At 40.0% G+C, this 26,291-nt stretch overlaps 1 protein-coding gene across 1 annotated transcript in view; it reads left to right on the plus strand.

Moving 5' to 3' along the window:
- Positions 1 to 26,291, plus strand: part of lig1 (ligase I, DNA, ATP-dependent) — a 63,095-nt gene that overhangs the window by 21,445 nt on the left and 15,359 nt on the right. Inside the window, exons 11-23 of the mRNA XM_005918070.3 lie at positions 58 to 171; positions 330 to 496; positions 888 to 964; positions 1,967 to 2,058; positions 4,330 to 4,429; positions 4,656 to 4,741; positions 5,616 to 5,731; positions 9,434 to 9,529; positions 15,209 to 15,319; positions 17,966 to 18,037; positions 21,318 to 21,462; positions 22,040 to 22,122; positions 23,935 to 24,087. Coding sequence (XP_005918132.1) covers positions 58 to 171; positions 330 to 496; positions 888 to 964; positions 1,967 to 2,058; positions 4,330 to 4,429; positions 4,656 to 4,741; positions 5,616 to 5,731; positions 9,434 to 9,529; positions 15,209 to 15,319; positions 17,966 to 18,037; positions 21,318 to 21,462; positions 22,040 to 22,122; positions 23,935 to 24,087 — 1,412 coding nt within the window. The remainder of the gene's footprint in view (positions 1 to 57; positions 172 to 329; positions 497 to 887; positions 965 to 1,966; positions 2,059 to 4,329; positions 4,430 to 4,655; positions 4,742 to 5,615; positions 5,732 to 9,433; positions 9,530 to 15,208; positions 15,320 to 17,965; positions 18,038 to 21,317; positions 21,463 to 22,039; positions 22,123 to 23,934; positions 24,088 to 26,291) is intronic.

Here is a 26,291-nt window from a genome sequence, read left to right on the forward strand (position 1 = left end):
GTGTACGCTGCTGTGTTTGGAGTATAATAAAGCCTTCATATGTGTTCTCCTTCCTAGATGACCTGCTCTGCTGCGTGTATCTGTGTCTGAACCAACTCGGTCCTGCCTATCTAGGGATGGAGCTTGGTGTTGGTGAGACGGTGCTGATGAAAGCTGTTGCTCAAGCCACTGGTAATAAGCGCGCACACACACACACGAACATGTGGAAGCACTCTGCTGCACCCAAACACTTGCTTGTGCATTCCCGGCCTAACTGCTGATGCCACCCTTCTCTGAAGCTCATCAGCCAGCGAGGCTGCTGCTATTTACCGTTTCACTCTTGTTTCCAGGGCGACAATTGGACAAAATCAAAGCAGAGGCACAGGAGAAAGGAGATTTGGGCCTAGTGGCCGAGAGCTCCCGTAGCAACCAGCGCATGATGTTTCAGCCGGCCAGTCTGACAGCAGGGGGCGTGTTCAGGAAATTGAAGGAAATTGCCAGCATGAGTGGGAACTCGGTGAGCCACAGAATAACATTTTCATTAGAGGAGAGCAGTCTTGGGAAAATATTGTTTTCGCTCTATTTGCCTCTCAGTATTGAGGTCATGGACGGGAAAAAGGAAAGGAAATGTTAATGTGACGTATCGAACAAGAAATTAATAGTTTATTTGTCTGCTTCAGAGGGGCAAGGTTAATTTTCCACCATTTGAATAAGTTGTTACCTGCCTTGATTCTCTTGTACAATTAGTTGCTTTTCCCTTCATGGTTGCTGCTGGGTCATTTTTTATTTTTATTTTTTTCCTCTCTATTGAACATGGAGTTTGTACTCGCTGGTGACCTCAGTCTTTTTGCATTCTGTCTCTTCTCGCTCTTCTTCTGTGAATCTCAATTTCCTCCCGCCTGCCTCAGGCCATGAATAAGAAAATCGACATCATCAAAGGCCTCTTTGTGGCATGCCGCTTTTCAGAGGCCCGCTACATAGTCAGGTAAAATAAGACTCTCTCTCACACACATGCACACACAGCCTTGGCTGCACGTGTGACCACAGGCATACATGGGCGTCTGCACATTTATAGACGCAGAAATGCATAATAACTCCATAACCCTCTGTGTATACGTTGGAAGTGTTTAGCCATGTATATAAAAGATGAATGTAGCCTTGGAGTCTGAAAAATTCTGCAGAAGCAGAAATCTTTTAGACCTGCATTCTTTCTAATGGTTGCAAAAAGGAGCTTTTAGCAATATTGCCCTAATTCTCTCTCAATCACTAGATCCTATCTACAGTAAAGCAGAGTGTGACTGTATGATTATGGCAAAAAACATCACAATCAACGTCCATTAGTGTTATTATTAAGTGAAATCTTGGATTATTTAACTTGATTATTCATAAAGAAGAATTTTCCTTTAACATTACATCCTTTAGTGTTATAACTGAATATAATGCACATAGGAAAAATAAATGGGGGCTTGGGAACTTCCATCTTGCAATGTCTTTATGTGCAGACAGTAAAAAGAGGAGTAGGGGTGGGAGGACTTGATAGCACAGTTAGGGCAAAGGTGAGTAGGCAATCAAGTGACCTCCTAGTGGTGTGCTGCCAAAAGCCAACCGGGTGAGAAACCTGCCACTGGGTCACCTACAGAAAGATTCTTCTTAATGGAGCTTGTTGACCAACGCGTTTCTTGATCCAGGTGAATAGACAAAATTGTAACTGCCTTTTTTTTTTGTTGATAATTTGAAATAATTAAGTTTGCATTACGCCTGGCTTTCTCAGTCAGGTTCACTGCTAACTCCTGAGGTCTGGTTAAAATAGAAAAAGGGGAAAAAAACTCAAGTCAAGGCTGCATCCTTTATATTTTATTATTATGTTTTATTTTCAATCTCTGCTTGCAGGTGTTGTTAAAGGTAGCTAGGTACAAATAACTGACTTGACTTGGTGCAAATAGATGTGTCTTCTGACTGCTGTTGAACTTTTGGTTCTGATGGACAGGTCTCTGGCTGGAAAGCTGAGGATTGGTCTTGCTGAGCAAAGTGTGCTCTCTGCACTGAGCCAAGCTGTCTGCTTGACCCCACCTGGACAAGGTAATTTTAAAGGAAAAGTTCTTTTTTTTTGTTTTTTTTTAAACAGCAGCCAGGTTTCCATAAGTATATGAAAGAAGAAGACAGAAAGCTTTTTTTCTGTTTCAATCATTCCTCCTGTGAGCACTCACCATGAAAAGATCCTTTCCTAGTGAACTTTTGGTTTAAGTGGCTGCCAAATCTTGTACAGACTTTTCAAAATCAGAACTTCTTTTACTCCATCTCTGCATCTCACCTGAATCCAGCTGTTTTACAGTCAGTGTGGTGGTGGCTTGAAATCGCTTGCATACTCTGACATTTTACAATTCAGTGCCTTCCCTCCCTCTGTCCTTCCCTTACTTCCTTCTATTGACACTTACTTAAAGACATCCATGTTTCACTTTCGTTCTGGGTTATGCTAATATTTGGCATTAAATTTTAATTTTATTTAATTTTACTAATTTGTCATATGAGTTTTTCAAATCCTATTTTTTCTTGCTCTGTTGCACATATATTCAGAGGTTTCTTGCCCTATGATGTGTACAGAGCTTTGGTTAACTGGTTGGTTTAATTTATAAACGAATTTGTTACATAGCCGAGTACCTTCTGATGTAAATCATCACTCTTTGCGTTACACCAAACTCAAGAAAAGGAGAGAAGGGAGGTTAACAGTGAAAGGACTAAATATTGAAATGATTTCTACTTGATTTGCGAAACCAAACGAGTTTACTGTGCCACACTGTTGGGGCTAATAGAATCCCGATTGCCAGTCCTTGTCAGATTGTTCAGTATCAAGCTGCAGGCTTTTCAGTTTGTGCAGCAAATGATTCGGGAGTTGTTGCATTGCTACTAAACTAGGGGGGGGGGAAAGAATAAGATATGAAGTATGTCATCCCTCTGTGCCTTACTTGCATTTTGAAAGCTTTAGGCATAGTTCATAATAAACTTCTCTGCACTGAAAAAACAAAACAAAACACAGATTGGGAGGTGGAGGAGGAGATTATGGATGGATCAAAGCACAATCAAATTGGTAGATGTGTCTTACACTGTGATCAAGTACATGTTTCCACCAACGATAAGCTGTTGTTGAGCCATTTCTTCTCCCGTCCCTTTCAAGAACCAGCCAACATTTCGGCAGATTTGGGAACCAGTCGTTAAATAGCATTATGCAGCAGAACTTGAGTGATTTTAGTGGGAAGAAGATCACGGCAGGCGGATTCTGGGGGTTGAATCTGCAAATCATTTGATATTTTTGTTGTGGTAGCTTCTTAAAGCCACTGATGTACACAATTCCAACTTTTAGCCCGGTAGTTTGGGAATTTTCTGATTGTTTGAGTCTCATGCGAACTTCAGATCAATGTATATTTCAAATTCATATATTTTCTCACGGTGAATTTTGCATACTTGAAATGGTTAAAATAATTAGATTTCTGGTGGTATGATCCAATTATTCTTTGTAAAAGTTGAATCTGAATCCTAACTTGGAGGTGACAACGATGGAGGAGGAGGTGGAGTGTTAGAGCAAGCAATCATGTGCTTTATTTTTAGGCTAGTCATTAAATCAGCGTTAAAATATTCTTCACATGAATTAGAGCAGTCATAGATCAGCTTCAGCTTGAAAGAGCAGTGTACATCATCCGTGGATTTGAAATATTTAACACGTTTTCTGACCTGATCTGTTGCTAAATTCATCTCTTTACGAAGAAAGTTTTGACAGCCTCGCTTTACCACCTACTTTCAGCGCTCTTACTAACACTAGACTTATTAAAATGAGTTGCTTAGTCACGACTGGAGGTGTGCTTTAATAAGAGTCAATTAGACCAGAGGCTCATAGGGGAAATTTGCATTGATCTGTGGCCTGGTCTGGAAATGTTTTTCTTAACATTTTTATTTATTTATTTAGCCATTATTTAATCAGGCAGGTCAACTCAGAGCAAATTATTTGTTGGGCTGAAGAGGCTCATGGTGATGAATAATTTAACTTAATAAATTATTATTCAGTCATAGTTTAAATGTATCATAATTATTAATGTTGTACTGGGAAACAATATAATTAATTTGGACTTCACAGTGGGAATTAAATCCAGTCTTCACTGTTCATTGTTGAGCTAAATAAATAAATAAATGAATAAAAGTGAAGTGCAGCAATACTCAAGTAATTGCTGCAAGTCTTGTATATTTCCTGGCCTTTGAAGTGCTTCTGAACTCTCATCCAACAAATGTTAGGTCATACAAATGTTCAAACACTTGCAAAGATCTGTTTGAAATGCATTTCCCCCCCCTCTTTCCTTATAGGTTTTCCTCCCACTGTGATCGACGCAGGGAAGGGAATGAGTGCTGAGAGCAGGCGGGCGTGGATTGAAGAGAAGAGCCTCATTCTCAAACAGACTTACTGGTAACTGAAGCCTCAACAAACACCCTTGTTTCAATTTGCACTCTCTCCTCGGCACCACCACAATGCCTCATCGCCCCCTTTAAGTCCCGTCCCTCATTCTCCCTCACATTCCTTTTTTGAACATATTGATTTTTTTCTTCTCTTTTTTTTTGGGAGGTGAGGTGGGGGATTCTTTCCAATCACCCTGTCTCATGTCTAACTCGCTGCCCTGCTCTCTCCCATACAGCGAGATGCCCAATTACGATGTTCTGATCCCCGTTTTGCTAAAAGAGGGCATAGACCAGCTGCCCAATCACTGCAAGCTCACTCCAGGTAAGCAACCAGTCAAGAGGCAGAAAGGTTGTAAGATCCAAAGCAGTGATTGGTGTGTGTTTATTGATCAATTCAGTGGAGGTGAGTCAGTTATTTTAGTTAAGTCATTTATCACAGAAAGATAGAAGATACCCTAAACTAAGGATTAGGTCCCAATTATACTCTTGTCAGGCTATTTGTGATAAGGAGACTTGGCACCAACGTAGGAAATTAATACAAGCCACCATCTGAACGATACTAAATTGGGAAACTAAATTGGCCGTTGTTGGTCAGTTAGAGCAATCTAGCCGCTATTTTGGCAGGTAAATAATTGTTCTTCAGGGGCCTGTTTTGTTCTGAAATGTGAGATAGTTAAAGGAGCTGGTGAGTGTTTGCATAACACCAGCCAATTTGGACAAAATGTTGCAGTACTTTCATATTGGGCTTCTTGCTCTGTAAGCTGCAATTAAAGGAATTTGTTTGGTATATTTTCATTATATCATGCTATGTCTGCTGCTTTTGAAGCTTAACTTAGCAGCACAGCCCAAGGGAATGTGAGTCAGAACGTTAATATTGAGGCCAAATGGGAGTACAAACAAACTAATTTCGACTGTGGTTTTGTCACAGAAACAGTTGTGGGTGTGATGCTGATGTGTCATGTGGGAATGTGTTGTTGAAGCCAGTTTCACATTTTCTTGGTTTATTTTATTTAAATTTTTTGTTGCAAAAGGATACGAGATTCTTGGAACCAGAAGCTCTGTTAGCACTAGCCCTCCTAGTGTTAGTCTTTCTCTACACAAGAACCAGAAAGAATAGTCTTCGTCTGGTTGTTTTTAGCCGTTTTTTAGCCGTTTACTTACTCCAGTTCTCCCACTATTCACCCTTTTTCTTCCAGGTGTACCACTGAGACCCATGTTGGCTCACCCAACTAAGGGTGTTGGCGAAGTGATGAAGAAGTTTGATGAGGCAGCGTTCACCTGCGAGTACAAATACGACGGGGAGCGTGCACAGGTCTGTGTTTGTGCAAAGTGACAGAGTGCAACTGTTTGTTTTTCTTGTATTTGGCACCAGACATATGCCTGCTGAATTTTGCATGCATATAGCTTTTGGCTGTGTTCTTTTGAGTATGAAGTATTGCTGTTCTGTGACTCTCACTGCCTGTTCACTTGACAGTGTGTATACGTGTGCCTGTGCCTATTCTTTTAAGATAAATAGTAGTGCTGCTTATACCTTGGGCCTGTGGGTAGAGTGAGCTACTTCTGCCACTGTGGGCTAGAGGGGAGGAGGAGGAGGAGGTGGAGGTGGTGGAAGGGGGGAGATGAAGAGACATGAGGCAAGAAGGTAGAGACAGAGAAGACAAGAGAGATCAGAGAAAAAGGGAGTCCAAACCACAACAGGAGAGAAAAGAGGGTATGTGGAAATTTCGAGGGAGACATACAGAAACGCAGCAAGAGAGAGATTGTAATGTAAACCCCTCCAGCAGTATTGTTAATTTTGGACAGTCATGCCAATAAAGTGCCTTTGAACTGAGTTGAATTGAGAAGAAGAAAGATGAAGAGCAAGAGGGAGAAACAGAAACAGAGGAACTGGATGCGAAGAGGGAGCGAGCCGGCGAGCAAGCCGTATGACGTCCTCTTCTCTCTGGCCTCACTGCAGTGGACTTTACCTTAAACGGCCAGCAGGGGGACTCACGATTCACTACTCAACCTTCTGTGTGTGTGTGAGTGTGTTTGTGTGTATGCAAATGATTGTGTGGTCAGATATTGCAGCCAACAGAAAGTCAGCTTTGCTCTGTATGACAGCTGAAGAAAAAAAAAACTGTAAATGAGCAAAATAATTAGATGTCCCTGTCTGAAGGTTAAAAAATAGACAAAATCTGCAGATATCCTAGGTAGTTAATTTGAAAAATGGGGGTTAAACACATGTAATGGTTAGAAAAGAAATGAGCTGAATAGAAGAGACGTCACGAGGGCAAAAACGTGGACAGTTGTTGTGCTAATGTTCATATCTCTGAGTATTAATGAGCAACAGTTTCAATTAGTTTGTGAAATATCAGTTTGAGTTTGAATTCCTAAATTTATCTAAAGCTCATAATGTCAGTGTGAACAGACATGCAATAGATGTTTCTACTAGAAAAGCTAAATGACCGTATAGAAAAAGTGACTGTTGAGTGGATAACTTGGAAGCATGTGAGTTAAGCCACACATGGCCCCACATACACTTGAAAAGAGAACAGACTACACCTGCACACAAGACAGAAAACCCAAAGGGAACATTTATACTGAGAAAGTGTGAGAGATCAGCCTGACGATGAGCTGACCCAACACTGTGTGTGTGTGTGTGTGTGTGTGTGTGTGTGTGTGTGTGTGTGTGTGTGTGTGAAACAATGGCTTAGTTGTCGTCATTGCACTCGACACAGTATGGGAAACTTCAAGATATAAGGAGCAACAGTCTTTGTCTCTCACCTGCGTTAAGATCTTGTCTGTCACTCGACTAACTCAGTTAGCTGATTGGCAAATGCAGTGAAAATAAGTTTATTACCAGAACAGATTTTCCAGCTGAAATGGTAAACCCACTGTGGTTCATTTCCCTTGGTACTAGTACCAGTCGGAAAAACAGGCAGTGTTTTGCTCCCTAGGATGTTAGAGGCATTCAGCTGTCGCCCAGCAGTACAACACAAAGGCTTTTTATTTATCTTTATTTGGCGTGTTTAACAACACAGCAGCAGTATACTCATGGATACAGCCTGGTCTGTACTCTGTGTATGGCTTATTTAGTCACAAATACAAAGCGGTACTAGTACAGATGAAATGTTCTACAGTTTTACTCCATGTTTATGCACGCTACTGCCACCTCAAGGCCAACTTTACCCAGCGTTCCAGCTAAAAGGTCTGACTGGGAAGTCAGAATTTATGACTTTGTACTTCAAATGGAATGTAGCATTAGTTTCTTAAAGGGGAACTATTAGGCTTTTCCTTATTTTCTGAAATATGCATACTGTTACACTGGTAGATTTTCATGTTAAACATGGACATATTTTCAAATAATGAGCTCAGTGTATGCACAAGTAATCCCTGTGAGCCTAAAGCCAGGCTTCAGATTCTTCTAAATGCTCTACCTCAAACAGTTTAGTCTACTTTTGACTCTGTTTGATGTTAGTGGATCTCCCTATATCTCATATCAGGCACACAGCTATAGCTGAGAGTGCAGGAGCCCCAGAAGAAAGCTGGCTTAAAGGGAGACGAGCTAAAACGGCTTGTTTCATGCGCTGGATTAACTGAGCGGCTGCACCTAAACAAAGGATAAAATAAATGAAGAATATTTTGAACTGAATCAGTAAAATATAAATATAAAGCTACAACTTAATATATTTCCTCTGCATCATCTCTTTTTCTTTGTTTTACGTGACACTTGAATCAAACTAGACTGTCTTGCATTAGCACAGGAGCAGCTGCTAACATTTTCCACATAAGATGTGTTTATGCACATTATGCGATGACCTGCAGATAACCCGTGTATTGGAAGAATTAAGAGCCTAATAGACAATTACTGTAGTTTTGTATATGAAGCACAACACAATAGTAAAAGTAAAACACAAGCCATTATGTTGCATATGTAGACAGCTGGATTGATTAAGCTAAGGTGTTTATCCTGTTGCATGAGATGGACTGCTGAAACACATTATGTGTCAGCGTAGCTGTTTTGTGATTTTCTGCCATTTACTTGCTCATTTGGTCATTTCGGTGACCTGACAGTTAATCCATTAATCTAGAAAATAATTGGGAGACTAATTGTTGAAGCCTCAGTTTAATGATCACCCCTACACTAGGTAGGAAAAACCTTCTCCTCTGAGTGACCATAAATGTTGTCAGCTGTATGTTCCTTCAGAATACATATTTACATAAAGATAGTCATTAGTCTGGAAGACTGAGCCGATTACCGGAATAGATTGACAGAAAACTGGTGCTAATTGGTCAGGAATCCATCCTGTGTGCATGTATGTATTGATAATGCTTGCATGATTTCATAATCTTACTGTGTGGGTAGTTGCTCTCTTCATTCCCAGGACTTATTTCTTCATTCTGTCCCCAAAGCTCCCACTTAATTGGGCAAAAGGAGCATTTGAATTTTAAGTAATATCAAATAAAGCTTGGTGAACTGGTCTTACTAAATGAATTGAAGGTAATTTTAAATGATTTGGAATCGGTAAAATCTGACTGTGAATGTTATCGTGTCTATCTTTGTGTATTTAGTGAGCTGCCTGTGCAGTCAGAACACTTTCGCACAAGAGATTTTAAATGTATCTTCTGCATAAAGAAGGATAAATGTAGCAGGCACCTCATGTGTAGACTGAATGTTTTCCTTTAAATATCCTGTTAAACAACATAAGTTATGATTTTATATTTGCCCGAATACGTTTGTCCTATCTGACACTTCAACTATTATACTGTTATCTTGGCATAATAAGAGCCGGTAATGAATTCCACCTACACATGCATCTCCTGTGGTTAGTTGTTAATAACAATAGCTGTTGTTCTTCCTCCTTGAGGTCCATGAATTCTTTACAAGTCGATCCATCTGTATCTGAATGCAACATCAAGTCTCTTTTTGTTGCTGTTGTTGTTGTAATTTTACATGTTTTAACCAACACATAAATCATGCTGTTTTGTGTTTATCTATTTTATTGCGACTTTTTTTTGTTTTCCTCTACAGATTCACATTTTGGAGAGTGGCGAGGTTCGAATATTCAGCCGCAACCAGGAAGACAACACCAGCAAATACCCAGATATCATCTCCCGCATTCCCAAGGTAAAACACTTCGACACCGCAGCTCAGCCCTTTGGGAGAGAGGAGAGTGTGATTGTCAAATGAGGCCTTTTACAGCGTAGCGGATAACAGCTGAACACATTTATCCTGCTCACTGCCTCGTCACTTTGGTTCTTCTTCTCGCCTATCTCTCATCTGTCTCGTTTCCATGTGCATACTTCTCCTTTCTGCCTTAAATTTGTCACAGTTGGAAACCCCTGTTCAGTTTATTTGTTCTTTCCTGTCCTTACTCTCCCTGCACTCATCGAGAGCTGCTGCTGGCCATTAGATTTCTTTTTTTGTTTTAAGTCTACTGAGTTGTTCACTCAGGATGGGAATTTTAACCAGCTTGCCATCTCTCTAATAGATGTCAAAAACACACATTGTTGCAGTTTTACCTTTAAATTTCAGCCGTGGGAAGGCTTGCCAAATTAGTGAGGATCTGCTTGAGTGGGGAGTGAGAAAAAGAGCACCACTACCTGAAACTTTGGCACTTGGCCTGAGGTTATCTGAGCATGCTCACTGCTTCAGTGCCTGCTGAGTGTGTTTTTCTGCTGTAGTAAGGAACTGCAGTCAAGTACCAAATGAATCTACATCAGTTTGCACTCTGCTCTCATTTATTTTGTTTTCAAGCCTTTTGTTGGATGCACAGCTATTATTGAAACGTCATTGACATTAAAATAAATTCCCATCTGGTCTGTGCTAATTAGAGCAGATTATCGAATCAGATGAATTCTCAGAATAGATGTGTAATATTTCTAATGGGTTCCTGTGCAAGAATTTATTAAGATGTTATTAATTACTAGAGCTTGTTAGTGGAAACAGGTGGTGTTTCTCACAACAAATTCAGGAAAAAATGGCAACACAACACCGGTAGCAAGAAAGCAAAAGAATCACATCATGTCATAATTTTGGTAAATTTCAGTTTAAGTATTTTAGTTTGCAGGTCAGACTTGACCTTTTGTAGAGTTCACACTTTGTTTCCTCATGTTGCAAGGTATTTTGTGGTGTCAAGGTTGTCATTAATTAGATCCTAGACGTATTTTGTTGACTTCAAGGGGAGAATGCGAAGATGCAGACCTGAAGGTTGCAGTTGCAGGTCAAACATGCAACTAATTTTCCAGTGTATGACTCATGATGGTTCACAGAGGTCATGTTCCCTCCGGACGTCAGTACAGTCAGCCGTTAATTATTCCAACCTGTGAACATATCATCAGGGAATAAGCACCCCCCCAAATCTAATCAGTGTCTTGTGTTAAACTGATTGGCTCTTTATGTGCGGCTGTGTTTTGTTTTTAAATGCCTCTCTGAGTTCATCACCGACTAAATCTGTGCTGCTTGAGTTTAGTTTCACTTCTACATTTTATCTATAAGAAGATATTTATAACATTTATCAATGATAATATCTTATTCTTTATTATTTTGCTGATAGAATCCAAATTTGTTTTCTGTAGAGGAGAAAAAACTGGACCTAAAGAGGTGTTTAACCCTTCAGCCACAGAAAGCTGAATTTCATCATCACTCCACCTCGTGGGTGGTGTGGACACCCAAGTTTGTTATCATGATTACTCAAGAATGAGGTGACGTTGGATTTTAAAATTGATACAATAGTTCCATCTACCCAAATTGCAGCGACCTCGACCTCAAGGACAACTTTTCAGAAAAGCCTTTAGGCTTTTCACATTTCTACCATAGATGCATTTACTAGGAGCTTGAGGGTCAACACCAGCAGCCATTAGTATTTTTGAAGTTGATACAGTGGGGTAGTAAAATTGTTGCTCAGCTTCAATTAAGCTCATTTGAGTAACTGAGTTTGACCATCTCCATTACGTTCAGGCTGTTTATGCTTCTTAAAACATTTTCAGTGGTTTGTCTGACTAATAGTATGACTTGCTTTGTTGTCCACAATATTGAAGAAGTTTGTGCTTCCGGAGTCAAATTCCTTATTAGTTTGTTCCATAGGTCTAACAAGCAGACGCGTTTGTCTGCATTGCATTTCTGCACTTCATGGTAAAAGCTCGCTAGCATATCTGACTAGTGTCCCCATCTGGTCCAAGGATACAGCTTCTGACTCCAGAAATGTAGCATGGCGGTGTCCACGATGCTAAAATTAAGGTTTTGAGAATGTTGAGCCAAAACCAATGGCTGATGTCACAGTGCCTTTACCCTCCACAGTCTATGGTCTGAACACAGTGTAGGAAAAAAGCTGGTGTGCATAACCTCCACTTCCACAAGTTGGACAACATTGCTCAGCTTTGTGCAGCCTTCAGACAACCATGTAAAATTCTGGTTTAAATGAAATAGCAAGTTTGGAGGCATATGAGCTTGATGAACTGGACAGATTGGAACCAGTTTCCTAGTTCCCGATTCTCATCTCTACAATAATTCTTTCCCATCGACTGTTGGCTGCGTCTGCCAAATCAATTTTCCTGTTGACTCCTGGGGGAGCATAGGTCTGCAACAACACCACGCCAACGGACTCTGTTCTGGGTTGCTCTCTTTAGCTGGGTCCGACGGCCTTCACTTCGCTCTCGACAGATCTTCTCCACGTCTGTTTGGGTCTCCCCACTGGCTGCGTCTGCCAACAGTTGATAAATTGTCGATGTGCTTATACTTACTGACAGGTAGTTCTAACTTGGGACCCAGGAAACTTGTGGGGTGTAAAGGGTTAAACAATAACAATATTTGTATTATATGTTTCACTTAAGACCGCTTAATTTACACTAACTTGCTTTACATAACTTCTTGATATCCTCTTTCACATTCAATGCTTTCCAACGACAGGGAACTCTCACGTCTTTGTGGGTTTAAGTCACAACTGATTAACTTCATCCCTATTCAGATGGTTGAAAGCTGGCTGAGAAGCATTTGCATGATGTTCCTATCTTTCTCCTCTTTCATTCCCTTATATCTCCTTACTGTCAGTTTTCTAGGAGACCCTTTTCACTTCAGACAGTTTGACTCATCAAGCAGGAAACGCTTAGGTGGAACTAACATTAACGGCTGCTCTGGTCCATTAAGTAGTCGAGGAAGCCTTTCCAGTCGGTGTACAGTAACAAACCCCGGACCCAGCTCATCTAAGTGGCATAAAACCGCCGTTAATGTTATCGATTATATATTATATTATTATGTGGTTTTCCTGTTTTGACATGTTATATTGTCAGCTATGAAAAAGATCTATAAAAAGTCTAAAAAATCCAAAAAGAAAAGCTAGCAGACTGCTGTGAAAGAGCTTTAGGGATTAATTCTGTTATTTAAAATAGGATTTTTTTTCACAATAAGATTAAAGTTATTTGACCTTGTTTAGTTTTAAGATTTTAGATTTTAAGATTTTGTTCACATAAACTAGCACACCTCTGCCACATGGGAGGAAAGTAAAATCTCTTTCCTCATCCTGCTGGACAGTAGCTTTTTGCCAACATGACTCAAATGATAGCTCATATCTCACCTCAGTCAATCTAACCTCTGTATCCCATCTTCTCTCATAACATCTGCACTCTAACTTTCCCTCACACCGACTTTCATCTTTCTGATATTTTCCTCCCTTTTTTTTAATAACTTTAAAAGCTACACGGATCTTTGTCTCTCACACTCACCTTATTGCTCTCTCCGTCCACTTCCCTCATGTCTGCCTGTCTAATCATTCCCCGCCTTTCTTCTTCATTACGTCTTGATGATACTTGTTCAATTCTTCACTACTCCTAGCTCGCTCTCTTCTTTTTCCCCCCACCTCTCTTTCTCCACTCTTGTCTTATTCAGCCTCTCTTCCTCTCATCTTTTTTTAAGCTTTGATACTACCTGTCTGCAATTTCACCTTTCTGGTCTGCCTCTCTGCCACTTATACCCTTCTCCTCTCACTCCCTCTACACTTCTTACGTATTTGCTCTCGCTCTCTCTTCATCGCCTGCCGACGATCTTGACTGGTGCCTTCTCTCACCTTTTTTGTTTTTGCCTTCGGTTTCTTCTCATCCCTGTCTCCCTTCTCACAATTTCTTTCGCACCATTTTTTTCTCCCTTACTTTTAAAACATTTTCTTTAACTTTTTTTTTTTTTTTGGTTCCTTGCTCCTCTTCCTTCGCCTTGTTCTCTTTGCACTCCCCTTACCAGCATTTCATGGATTATTTTCAGACTTTTTCTCCTTCTCTGTCACCTTTCTTTCTCACCATTATTACCTCCTAAATTGCAAGAGGAAACAGACATAGTGTTAGATTTTGGCGTCTTTGCTTGATTATTTGGATGCCTCGAGATAGATTTGAGTGATGACATTGCCTTTCTATCTTTTGAAGTAATTTTCCTTTTTATGGGTTTGTGAAGTTAATGGTTCATAATTTAAGATGCTGAATTTCTTGCGCTTTGAAAATGGCTCATGTTGGTTATGTGAAGTTTTTGTCTCAGAAATTGATTACTGATCATTAATGTGGCAGACAGTTAATTAAAGAAAATGCTTAGATAATCATTTACATTGCCTATCTTGACATTATGATTTCGTGGCAGTGTTTTTGTGTGTGCCAACACACTTGGTGAGCACACTGAGTTAAACTTCAAACTAACTCAGGTTGCCTGCATGGAGAAGATGGTTTGATTAGATTTTACAGCACCTTGCTGCATTATTTTGCATTTTAATAAGGGAAAACCAATTTTCCCCAGGCTACCACAGAGCCTTAAAGTTTCAAATTATGAATTAATATTAATACATTAATATTAATACAGATGCATTAATTAGTAATTAATTCATTACTTAGCCTAATAACCTTATGAGGAGAACTGATTGTGTTTGATATTTTAGACTGTTTGCAAACAAGCTGTTACCTCTAAAGTGTCTGTTACGCTTAGCTTTGATTAGGTGTCTGATTACCTTTCAGATTTCCTTCGCTAATAAGTTCCCAGTCTGATTCAGATTAGAAATGTAGACATTTCGAGGTATCCTACAGGTCCCCAAATTGACCAGGAAGTGAGGGATTAAACCCTCACACACGATTTGGTGGCTCAGCTAATTAGCAGCCGCTCAGTTTGCTCAGTTTGATCTTGGGATTCGGCTGTGATGGTCAATATAATCTGCCCATGAGCTAGACGGTTTATCCGCAGCTTAAACCCTATCAGTGTCTTCCTGCACAGGGAAATAACTATCAGCTGCCAAAGCCTTTAGTTAATGCAGAAATGATAAACAACAAACTGCAGAATGTTTCTGGTGAAGCTTTTGACCAGACGTGGGCGTCCCACCAAAAGAGGGGACGTGCTTAACAGTTTGGAAACTGTCTGAAAAGAAGAGACTTCAGTTATAAGACATGACTGCTCAAGATAGCAATGCATGTAGGGCATAAAAAATGCTAATGTGCTGTCTTCCAAAGCATTTGGCAACAAATTGGGGGCAGCTGCGGGTCCTGAAGCGACCTGAACATGTCTTCGGTATGATTGCCTCTGTATGAGACTCAACTTGGCGCTTTTCAAAGACATGAACAGAGTTTGAATCTCTGAGTTTGTCAGAAGATTGAAAGTCTCATTGAAGTAAATCCAGCAGTCTTCTGTTTGCTACAGCAGATGTTGCCTATATGCAGTCTGGCTTTTTTCCCCCTTCATCTATAAAAAATCTTTCTCATCTTTCTCATCTCACTCTTGAGCGCAATCTTTTATCTTTTTGTTTATCTATTTTTCTTTGTTGCTCTGTCATGGTTTTTCACGCAGGTGAAGAAGGACTCTGTTGTATCTTGTGTCCTGGACTCTGAGGCGGTGGCCTGGGATCACGAGAAGAAACAGATCCAACCCTTCCAGGTCCTCACCACCCGTAAGAGAAAGGTATGGACAGAGCGGGATGTAATAGGGAAGAGGAAAGGGAAATAAAATGGCTGTGGTGTCATAAAGGCAGAGAGTAGGAGATAATGAGAGGAGAAAGAAGGAGGAGTGAAAAGGTTGAAGAGAGAAAACAAGACAGAGATAAAGACTTGAAGGTAGAGTAGAGCGAGATAATAGTGTGAAATGATCCGGCAGACTGAGGGTGATGGACGGAGGAAAAGCAGACAGAACGAGGGGGAGACTGATAAGTAGGAGAAGGAAGAGTCAAATGGATCGAGAAGGGTGGTGGTGGTGGCTGAGATTGCAAATGTCAGCAAGGTGTTTATTCAGTTTTGATCAGACTAACGGCCTCTTTCCACTACACCAATCACATTAGAGTGAAACTGCTCTCTTTACTTTCTCTTTGTATGCATGATGCCATACTTGTAAATTAGGAAAAGAGAAATGAGGAGGAAAATACAGAGAACATGGTGATGGAAATTGCTGAAAATGATTATCTTGATGACTTTTTCTTTTTCTTTTCTTTTTTTGATACTGTTACTGCCACCATGAAACTATGATTATTTGTAATGACGGTTTGATGCACATACTGATTGTTTTGCCCTTCTGGCATTCTGTAACATCTCAACTGCTTCAATACCACAAGCACGCTTCCTGAATGAAATATTTCTGCTGAGGAGATGAAACCAGATATGCACTAATTAAACATTATTAATGAGCAGAGAGGAAAGTAATGAGGGTGTGAAAAGAAGAATTAAAGAGAGAAAAATCCTTCAGGTTTAAAGATTGCGGTGGGTTTTTTTGTAATTTTTTTATTTTTATTTTTTTTAGTCGTTGCTGTTTAATTATTCCATCCAGTCCTTATCAGATCACTCACAGAAGTTTGGAGAACTGAACCTGCAAGTCACACTTTACAAAATTATCTAATCTGACTATTTTATCTATCTAACTAATAATTACCTGAAGGAAATGTTGATGAAGCTGAGTATGTATTTCATCATGAGCTTCTTGTATGTTGGTGACAGATGGATGAAAGTTAGTTGCAGATGGAATTTGGCACAGATTTAATTTAGTGTCAGTTTGTACTTTAGTACTGACATAAATTGGTAGGTTGATGGGTTACATAGTTAGTTGTTGTAGTCTATGCCTTAAAAACCCCCATAAATCTTTAAAATCACCATGCTTAGGCTTGGAGGGGGTAATTTAGGCCACGTGGGCAAGTAGGCTTTCAGTACACTGATGTTAATGATCATGATGATCTGTTTAAAACAACAGTAGTTGGCTTGAGAATAAACTTAGGAGGCAAAGTTTGTTTGAAGAGTGTTTCATACTTAAAATAATCAGATGCCTTTATGATCAGCTGTGGTATTGATGTTTTCTTTTCACGTATATACACACATTTGAACAGTGGTTTTTAAACTTTTTAACCTTATTTTGAGATGACTTAAGAATATTTACTTGGAAAGGTTATATTCATCTGAAATACATAATGACTATTAATGAAGTATCCCAAATAGGCAAACTGTGGCTTGTTATCAGAAGCCATCAGTTGAGTCCCAGTGGAGTTCCAGTTGTTAGTTAAGCGAAGTTTATTATCTTTATCAACGCTGACTGATCAGCCTTTTCTAAGTATTGTAGCACAGCTGAAACCATTTCTGTTGTGCATCAGCCTCTGTGGGTTCAATTACAGTCCAAAAAAATAATATTTTTATAAAAGTGGTCAGTGATTTTGTTTTAAGCCTGCCAAAAACCTGAAGATTTCATGCTGCCATGGGTACTGCTCCCTTCTCAAATTCGCACAGTCTAACCAGAATAGAAGGAGAACTGGGAGACCATAATGCACAACTGAGGAAGAGTCTGTAGTCTCAGAAGCCGACACCTCACAGGTCCACAACTGGCAGATTCATTAATGGTAGCCATCTGAGTCAGTCTGTGCCACATTGCACTTCTTGGCATGTCACTGCCATCGCAGAAAACTGGGATTGTTTGAAATCAGGAGTTAAGAATGTGTATTGCTGTGATTGCATGCAAACAAATGCTCCTGAAATCTCCTCTGGAAAGTTGCTTTATTGTGCTACTAGTGGTCAAAAACTGCACAGGGGTACCCTTTTAAATTTTAATGATGCAACCTGATTTCATACATCACTAGTTTGAAACAAGCTAGTATCTAATAAAGAATGGGTTCACAGACAGAGTAATGGATTTGTAAATCGCTTGTGGAGCCTTATTCCCGGAATCCAACATTCCTTGGGTTCCATCAGGGGTGTGCTGGAAACCCAGTAATAAGGTCGAGTTGGGAAAGTAGAAACCAGCAGGGGTAAACAAGGAGTGGAATAAACAGGATGAGGTTCAAGAAAGGTGAGAGTAGGAGAAGGAGAAGCAGAAGAGGTGAGTGAAGTGAGCAGAGGAGCAGGAAGTAATAGGCTGAGAGAGGGCGAACACAACAGGGAGGTGTGACGCTGTTAAGAGGAAGACGGGAAGGCTGGGTGGTTAACTTTCAACACGAACGGGGAGAGAAATCAAAGAGCTCTTTGTAACAAGTCCCAAGGTTGGTTGTAGCAATTTGTGAATAAGATGCGTCTATTTGCATATTTTTGTCAAAGGGAAAAATATTAAAATGTATCCATGTGTGTTGATGTCTCCCTGCAGGATGTGGATGCATCAGAGATCAAAGTCCAAGTGTGTGTGTACGCCTTTGACCTCCTCTACCTCAATGGCGAGGTAAGGCCTAGTGATGATGAAAATTTTTCCCAGAGATCTCTTAAAACGCTCCTGTTTTCTTTCTTTAAACCGCTGCGCGTGTTTATTGTTTGTGAGTACCCGCGTGCTCGTCGCCCGCCAAGTTGCCAGCATCGTCCCTGAATGCCAATGATGCTGCTTCTGGAAGGCCGTAACTACATAATGATTGTAATGCTCATTGTAATTCCGACGGGGTGTGTGTGCGTGTGTGTGGGTAGGTGTGTGTCTGTCTGTCTGAGAGTGTATGTGTTGTGGGTGGTAACTGTGACTGAGTGTGGGATAGAGTATATGTTTCTATCCAAATAAAGCTTAGTTTTTAAGCACATTTCTTAAGACTGCTAAAGAAAATCCTAATTACTGTTTCCATCTTCCGGTGCCATGTGAGTTTTCCCAAGTGGACAGAAACAAAATTATGTAATTAAAAGACCAATACTGTCCTCTTAAGTTGTGCCATTTCATTGCTACTTCCTCCCAATATGGCATTTATGCAAATGTGATGAATTATTTTTTCTCTGTATATGCATGCTTTGTCTTCTTTATGGCTGTTGCCCTTTATTTATTAATTTCTTTTTTCTTTATCTCTCTCCTCGATTAATTGGAAACATCCAATTGCCTTTGCCCTATAGTCCTTGTCATTGCTAACACTGTTGTTGTCCTGGGAGGGTTTTTAATGCTATTCACACCAGCTACCTCCCCTGCTAAGGCCTGACCAACCAGCAAGAGCTATTAGTCAGCAGTCGCCACCACACAGGACACCAAGGTCATGTCCTTGGTGCTATTTTTTAAATTATTTATCTACTTTAGGGACCTAATATTACACATACACTGCATATGCTCATTTTGTTGGGTTCATATTTTTAAGGCAAGAATATAAAAGGAGGGAAAATAAATAAATTTGTGGTTTTAACGCACTGGGGTAAACGGATTTGTATGACTCATACAAAGCTTTCTATGAGCACTGGCTGGCAGCTGTACAGCAAACTACTAGTTCAAGTCCAGCTTCATCTGTCTCATTATCCTTTGAGATTTCTCTCCTTTGGTGGATTTGAACTTGCTCTTTTTATAAATAGGTCTTGATTCCATGTAGTGACACAAGTCCTCCTGAGTTTGAACACAAAATACTTCCCAAACTTCAATTTATCACTGGCAACACAGCCTCCATAACTCTTGTGCAGAAAGGAGACAGAAGAACGGCACAGAGAATGGGGGGAAAAAAAATAAACTTTGTAAAGAGTCACAGAAATTCTCTCTTTAGATAAATGTAGATAATTTTGTAGATATGGCAGATTGGCAGAGGTCAAGGAGCTGTTGACAACTAGGCTAGAACTTCTCGCAATAATGGATATGAATCAATATGTTGTTTATTTACAGATAGGTATGTTCACTCTTACTGTAAAAGATTAAAACATTTACAACCCTGTGGGGCACTGCAGGCATGGCACTTAGAATTTGAAAAGTAAAAAAAAAAAATAACTTTAATAATCTACGATTTGCTGATGAATTGTGTTGACTTGCATTTAAGTAAAATTCAAGAATGTTGGAGGGCTTGAACTTTTTTCACCTTCTGAAATTGGGCATGCTAGAAAAAGTTTGAGAACCCCTGGTGTACATGATGAAATGATAGTGAATGTAGCACCAAACTTGGCCCTTTAAAGTCTTCTCCCCCCTCGTGCTCGCTGCTATATACTGCTATATATTCTTGCAAAATACCAGGTGCATGTCCAACAACCTCTATGCCAGAGCACACTTCAGCTTTGTATTAATGCATGTCACCATGTGACAATATGCCAAAGTCCTATTTCAGAGCAATGACACGTATAAAGACAAGAGCATCATTAAGGATTGGCATTGCCTAGCTGTTGTGCCAAGCTACTGTCAGAGTGTATAAATCCATGTGCTGCCAACTACAGGCAATTGACACATGTCAAATGACAATATAGATGTAAAATTTACCTCAATTATAATCAAAAAGTCAAAAGTAGACATAATGTGAAGATGTTTAAAAAAATGTAATTCCAGTCAAAATCTGAACTCCTAAGGGTATCACCTTCCCACAATCTTTTGGGGTTTCTGGTCAGACAGAAATTGCAGCAGCATTTCAGTGCTGTGACTAAGCTGAATAAAATGAAGCATTAAAAAAAACCTTGCAGTGTCATCATTAATTGATGAAACCTGCATCTGTTGACCTTTAATGTATTGTCCTCTTGTCAATGCTGTATGTGGGTGCTTTGCTGCTTTAGCCAAGTGTTGGCTGACTTGTGATATTTAGGAGAATATGTGGCCTTTTCAGTTATTTTTAACGGATAAATTAAACTCTAGTAGATGGTTAGAATCATCCTCACAAAGAACGTGTGGAACGAAAGGTTGGCTGTGCCGTAGCGTAGCTTGCACCAAACTCGTTACGTGTCTCTACCTAGAAATGTTGTGAACCAACTTTTGTAAAACAAAATGTAAAATGTAATAGGCTGTAATTATTTTGTTAATGCAAAAGCAGCAGCCTTTTGGTCTGCCAGTATGACATTTCCTTGTTTTCAGAGCTCCACCAATCTGTGCGTAGATGGTTCTGTTTTCTGAGTTGCAGTAATTTCAGTAAAAGCAATGATTTTCAAATAAAGCTCACACCTGTCACCTCACTTTTTTTTTTTTTTTTTGTCAGTCAAATGAATTAAAATAAAAGTTCAGTATCAGTGAAATCCCCCCCGACAAAATATAGTTGTTCAACTTCACTCCACATTTTCCCCTCCCGCAGCCCGCTGGCAGCGGCCCTCCAGTTCCCTTACAGGTTGAGGAAATATTGCAGTAAGCCTTTGTTTATCTCATACAAGCTTCAATCGCCATTGATTGTGGAAAAGTATATATATGTAAGTGTAAAAGAGTCAATACTGTAGCATAGAACAATCACCGAAGGTGTAATTGCAGAACGTTGCAGGCTGCTTCGGCCTCATTATCTGCATACATTTCGAGTAAGGGTATAAATCGTGCATAAGACTGTATGTTCTGCAGATTTAAAGCTGCTCGTGTGTGTGGCTGTGCGTGCACATGTATACGTGTGGGTGTTTGTATGTGTGCCCAAAGCTGCCATGGCTGTGTGTCTGTGAGTATACTCTGAGACTGTGTGTTTGTGTATGAGTGGGTAGATGGTTGAGATGGCATTTCATCCTTGTCATCGCAAGGCTCCGAGCTATAGAGAGAAAATGGTTGTAATGATACAGTTTTGCCATTTGTAATTGTGTATGTGTTTCTGTGTGTGTGTTGTGTTTAGTCCCTGGTGCGACAGCCATTGTGTCGGCGTCGGGCTCTACTGAGAGAAAGCTTCTCAGAGGTGGAGGGAGAGTTTGTGTTTGCCCGATCCATCGACTCCGACAACACCGACACCATCGCCGAGTTCCTGGAGCAATCTGTCCGAGGTGTGTGTGTGTGCGTATACGTGCTGGTTAGATGGAGACAGGCTTTCTTACTTGTTTTCCTTCCTGCTGTCTCTTTGTGTCTCATAACTTTTTTGTGTGTGCACCGACTGTGTACTTTTTTCCTCGCCTGCTGTCCCTGTGCATCTTGAACCTTTTTGTGTGTGTGTGGGTGTGCTGTGCGAGAGATTCATTTCATTTGTGATTTTGTGCGAGGGCTTTGTGTGTAGTAGTCGTCCTTTCCCTGCATGCCGTCCCTTTGTTTGGCGTGTGTGTTTGTTGTGTTGTGTGTTTGCATAAGAGAGACAGGACTTGTTAGTTGTGTAATTGAATTTTCTTGCGTTGTGTCTGTCTGGCTCTGTTTACGAGGAAGCACATAGAGCTGTGTTTCCCGTGCGTCTCTTTGAGTTATACGCCGGTGTCCTTGTCCACTGGCTGTCTTTGTGTCCTCAACCTGCTTTTGTTTTGCGTATTTCAAAAGAAAACAAAGACCTTTTATGTATCTGAAAGATAATCTCTTAATTTCCTTTCTGCGTAGCAGGACTCGTGAGTTGGAGTATTAATCTGTTTGTGTGTTTAGACTCCTGCGAGGGCCTCATGGTGAAGACTCTAGAGAAGGATGCCACCTATGAAATTGCCAAGCGCTCTCATAATTGGCTCAAGGTGTGTTTATGTGTGGTCATGCGCTTCAGTTTTGTTACCCATTAATCATTTACATTCACGTTACACACACACACACACTGCCTAACAACGTGGATGTGCACTTACCCTATCATAAAGTTATGACACAAACACACATATATAGAGTGACTATAGAAAGACCATTATTTGCTTCATGGTATGCTTGGAAAGCCCCAACATTTGCCAAGTAAAATGCCAAATCGTACTTGATTTAAAGGTAAAGCCTTCAAGGTCATCTTATCTTGCACTCCCCGGAAGTCCCGTTCTTACCCTGAACCGCAGACAAGCCCAAAACAAACAACTTTCACAACTTCTTTGTCAAACTGAAATGACTTTCAGTCGTTGGATCAGTAATGGCGATGAGAGCTAAGACTCTGGCTACAACCCAAGCAATTTTTAAAGGTTTCCACTTGAGGAATCTGCAGTTTTTCAAGCCCACAGGTAATATGTCAGATGTAGAGTACAATCAGAAGCCTGCTGATTTGATATTTGCTGTTTATTTTTGTTTTGTTTATTTGCTTATGCCATCCTGAAGCAGCCATCATCTGTCTTTCCATAATTCAAAAGAATCGCTGCTCAAACTGGAAACACAATGATCACCTAATTGGTCTTCATCCAAAAACAATTATCTTCTAATGAGTCCAAGCTGTGCTCAAGATCACTTTTGCCATTTTACAGGCACTTTCCTCACATAACCTTCATGCACACGATTTACACTTTTACCAAATTCTTACTCCTGATCTTTTTAACAATATTTAATAAAGCTAACATAGCTTGATTCTGTTGGATTTTTCATATTCAACAAACTTACAGAAATGCCAAATTATTTATTAGCACATGTTGCATACAGATGGAGATGAGCATGATCATAGATGAGGTGATCATGTTGGTTGAGACCTTAATATTACTAATTATACTTTTACTATTATACTAATACCAATAATGACCAATTCCATGAGATGCTAATGAGGAAAATGAATTACTATGTCACTGATTTATAAGTTTGATATTCACATGGATGTGGACTGTGACTTCATCTCTAATGGTGAGATTTTCAATGCCTAGCTCTGTTCAAGTGAAAAGATTAATCAGAAACATGAACTTTGCAGCAGCATCTGTAAGCACTCAGCATACCTAGACAGCCTTCGCTCACCAGATTTGCCTTCTTGAGACTTTTTTTGAGACTTCCTTTTCTCCAAAATGATGGTCAAGTTTAACGAGCGCCATTTTTACACACTGGAGAAGTTCCAGTATACGTCATAGAAGCGCAAGAACAAGGGGAGGGAACGGGACTGAAAGAGGGTGATCTCGAAATGCCTTTAACACCAAAGGTGTGCAGAGGTGCACGATGAGACAGCCTTGAAGGGAATATCTGCCAAGTCGAAATCACGTTTTCGATTTTCAGCATCAAAGTCTAGGATTTTTTTATCAGTACCTGGTATTCTACAGACATTTTTTTTTCTCAGGTTTCTGCTCAGAAATATAAACACAGATAAGTGTAACAGATTTTGAATTTGGGTTTTTTTTTTGCACACCAAAGTTGATTACACTGTTGTTTAAAACGGTTTCATCCAAACTGAGTTTGAATTCCTGGAGGACATTTTTAAACTATCAGGTTTTCAACTAATTCACGCAGCATTCAAAAACTGTGACGGTTCATACACTATAATATATATTTTTTTAAATTGCAGACATTTAAAGTCGCACATTTTATTTGCCTGTGTTGAACAATGACCAAAACTTGGGGTGATTTATACATGAATGTATTTCTCGCATGCTGTTATCCTCCCCCAGTTGAAGAAGGACTACTTGGAGGGAGTTGGAGACACAGTGGACCTGTGTGTGATTGGGGCCTATCTGGGGAAAGGAAAAAGGACAGGCACCTATGGGGGCTTCCTGCTGGCTTGTTACGATGAAGAAAATGAAGAGTTCCAGTCCGTCTGCAAGGTGTGTGTGTGTTTTTTGTCTTATGTCTATGTAAAAAAAAACATAGGCATCCTGTAAGGAATATCTGCGCTCTATAAACATCTTTGAATGGCCTTGCATTCCTGGCGTTCCACATTAAACGTCTCCAGAGACACTATTTTAATATTTTCATCCAGGCAGCTGTTGAGTCCTTCAACTCAAAATGTTAATCAGTGTAATTAAATTTTGACCTGTGGCTTTTGATGCATGTAAACGTGTGATGTGTGGGAGGATAGTGAGAAAAGGTCTTTAATAGTGCAGCTAATTTTCGGCTTAAAGATAATTAATTTTGACATATTTTATTGTTTGTCTTCTGTGCAATGCATATTTCACATCTTTGTATTAAGGTGCTCTAGAGTGTGGAGTGTTAATTAAGTGCGAAGGTTTTTCTGTGTGTATGTGTGCTGCTTTTGCCTCTTATGTGTGTGGGAGCTGTGTTTGTGAGTCTGTTTCGTGCTTTGAACTGTCGTGCTTCCCCTCAAATCCGAGTTAGAGGAAAATCGTTGTGTCCACAAGTGTGGAGGTGTGACTGGATGCGTCTTGGAATAAGGTGTAAGCATATATTGGAACATGCGTGACCACTTCAGTGTGTGTATTTGTACGTGTGTGAGATAATGACAGTGTGAACAAGTCAGAGTATCACTCCAGCACAGAGCATAAATTCAGCCTCTCCTCTGTCCTCCTAAAACCTTTCATCTCCATTTTTTTTCCGTCTCTATAACTTTTATGTCTTTATCCGGAGAAAAGGGATTTAGAGAGCAGCGAACACACACACACTCTTTCTACAACATCTACTTACACACATTCACACCTGGGAGCTCATTGGTACAACCGCAGCGTTTACGCTTTTGGCCCATGAGATGCTCCAGTGGAGCCGATGGAGGTTAAAGCAACCGTTAAAGAGCCACGTTAACTTTTCGGGCAATGCTGGTAGTTTTCTCTTTTTCAAGCTTTTTCATCTGTAAATGGAGTTCATATTTGAGGTCACTATCCTGAGTAAGTACAGCAAGGCAGATGTACAGTGGGGGAAATAATTGTTTGATCCACTGCTAAATTTGTAAGTTTGCTCACTTAAAAAGAAATGAGCAGTTTGTGATGTTTGTAGTTGTTTCATTTTAATGGGGCGAGAACATCAACCAAAAATCCAGAAATAAAACACGTAAACGTTATAAATTGATTTGCATGTCAGTGAGTAAAATAGGTATTTTGTCCCCAAGCAAAACATGATTTAGTACTTGGTGTTTGCCAGGGAAAATCTAATTGATTCAGAGAAGGCGAGGGAGGAAGTGCTGTGGTCAGATGAAACCAAAATCAAACTCTGCCGTATTTGGAAGAAGAGAAATGCTGAGTACGGTCCTGAGTATGAAGATTGTCCTCACAGACAGGCACGGAGGTGGAAATGTTATGCTTTGGGGCTGTTTTTCTGATAAGGGTACTGGACGAAGCCATGAAAATCTTGGCTGAGAACATCTTTACTTTACCCAGAACACTTTAATGGGTTGTGTAACAATGACCGGCATATCGCTTAACATATTGCTAAGGCAGCAAAGGAAGAAGAAGCACATTAAAGTCATGGAGTGACCTCTGCAAACCTCAATCCTATAGAGAATCTGTGGACAGAGCTGAGGCTTTGATTTGCCAAGCGACAGCCAAGAAGCCTAAAACATTTATAGAGTTTCTATAAAGAAGAAAGGGCCAAAATCCCTCCACAGATGTGTGTAAACCCACTGACTAACTGCAAGAAACATCTTCCCGCTGTGCTTTCCAACAAGGTTTTTTCCAAAAAGTACTGTTTAGTTTGGGAATCAAATGCTTATTTGAGTCAGTGATGTGCAAATCAATTTATAACTTTTATGTAATGGGTTTCATTTTCTAGATTTTTGGTTGGTGGTCTCTCTATTTATTAAAATGAAACTACCATAAAAATTAAAGACCATTCATTTCTTTGTAAATTGAACAGTTCCAAATTCGGCAGTGGGTGAAATAATTATTTCCCAAGCTGTGGATAACAAAAGATGGAGTGAAAATTGTAGAAGAAGTCTGGTTTTTAGCTCTTCATTGATTTTTCTATCTTTTCTTTTGCTCGTGTTGATTTTATTTGTAGTGCTTGAAAATCCTTCATTTTTAGGAGAATTTTTCAGTACATTGTCAGTAATTCTTTGTTTTAGTTTTCCAGTTCAAAGATC

This window comes from Haplochromis burtoni, unplaced genomic scaffold, assembly GCF_018398535.1.
Source record: "Haplochromis burtoni strain Fernald_Lab_line unplaced genomic scaffold, NCSU_Asbu1 Contig_27, whole genome shotgun sequence".
NCBI classification, from domain to species: Eukaryota; Metazoa; Chordata; class Actinopteri; order Cichliformes; family Cichlidae; genus Haplochromis; species Haplochromis burtoni.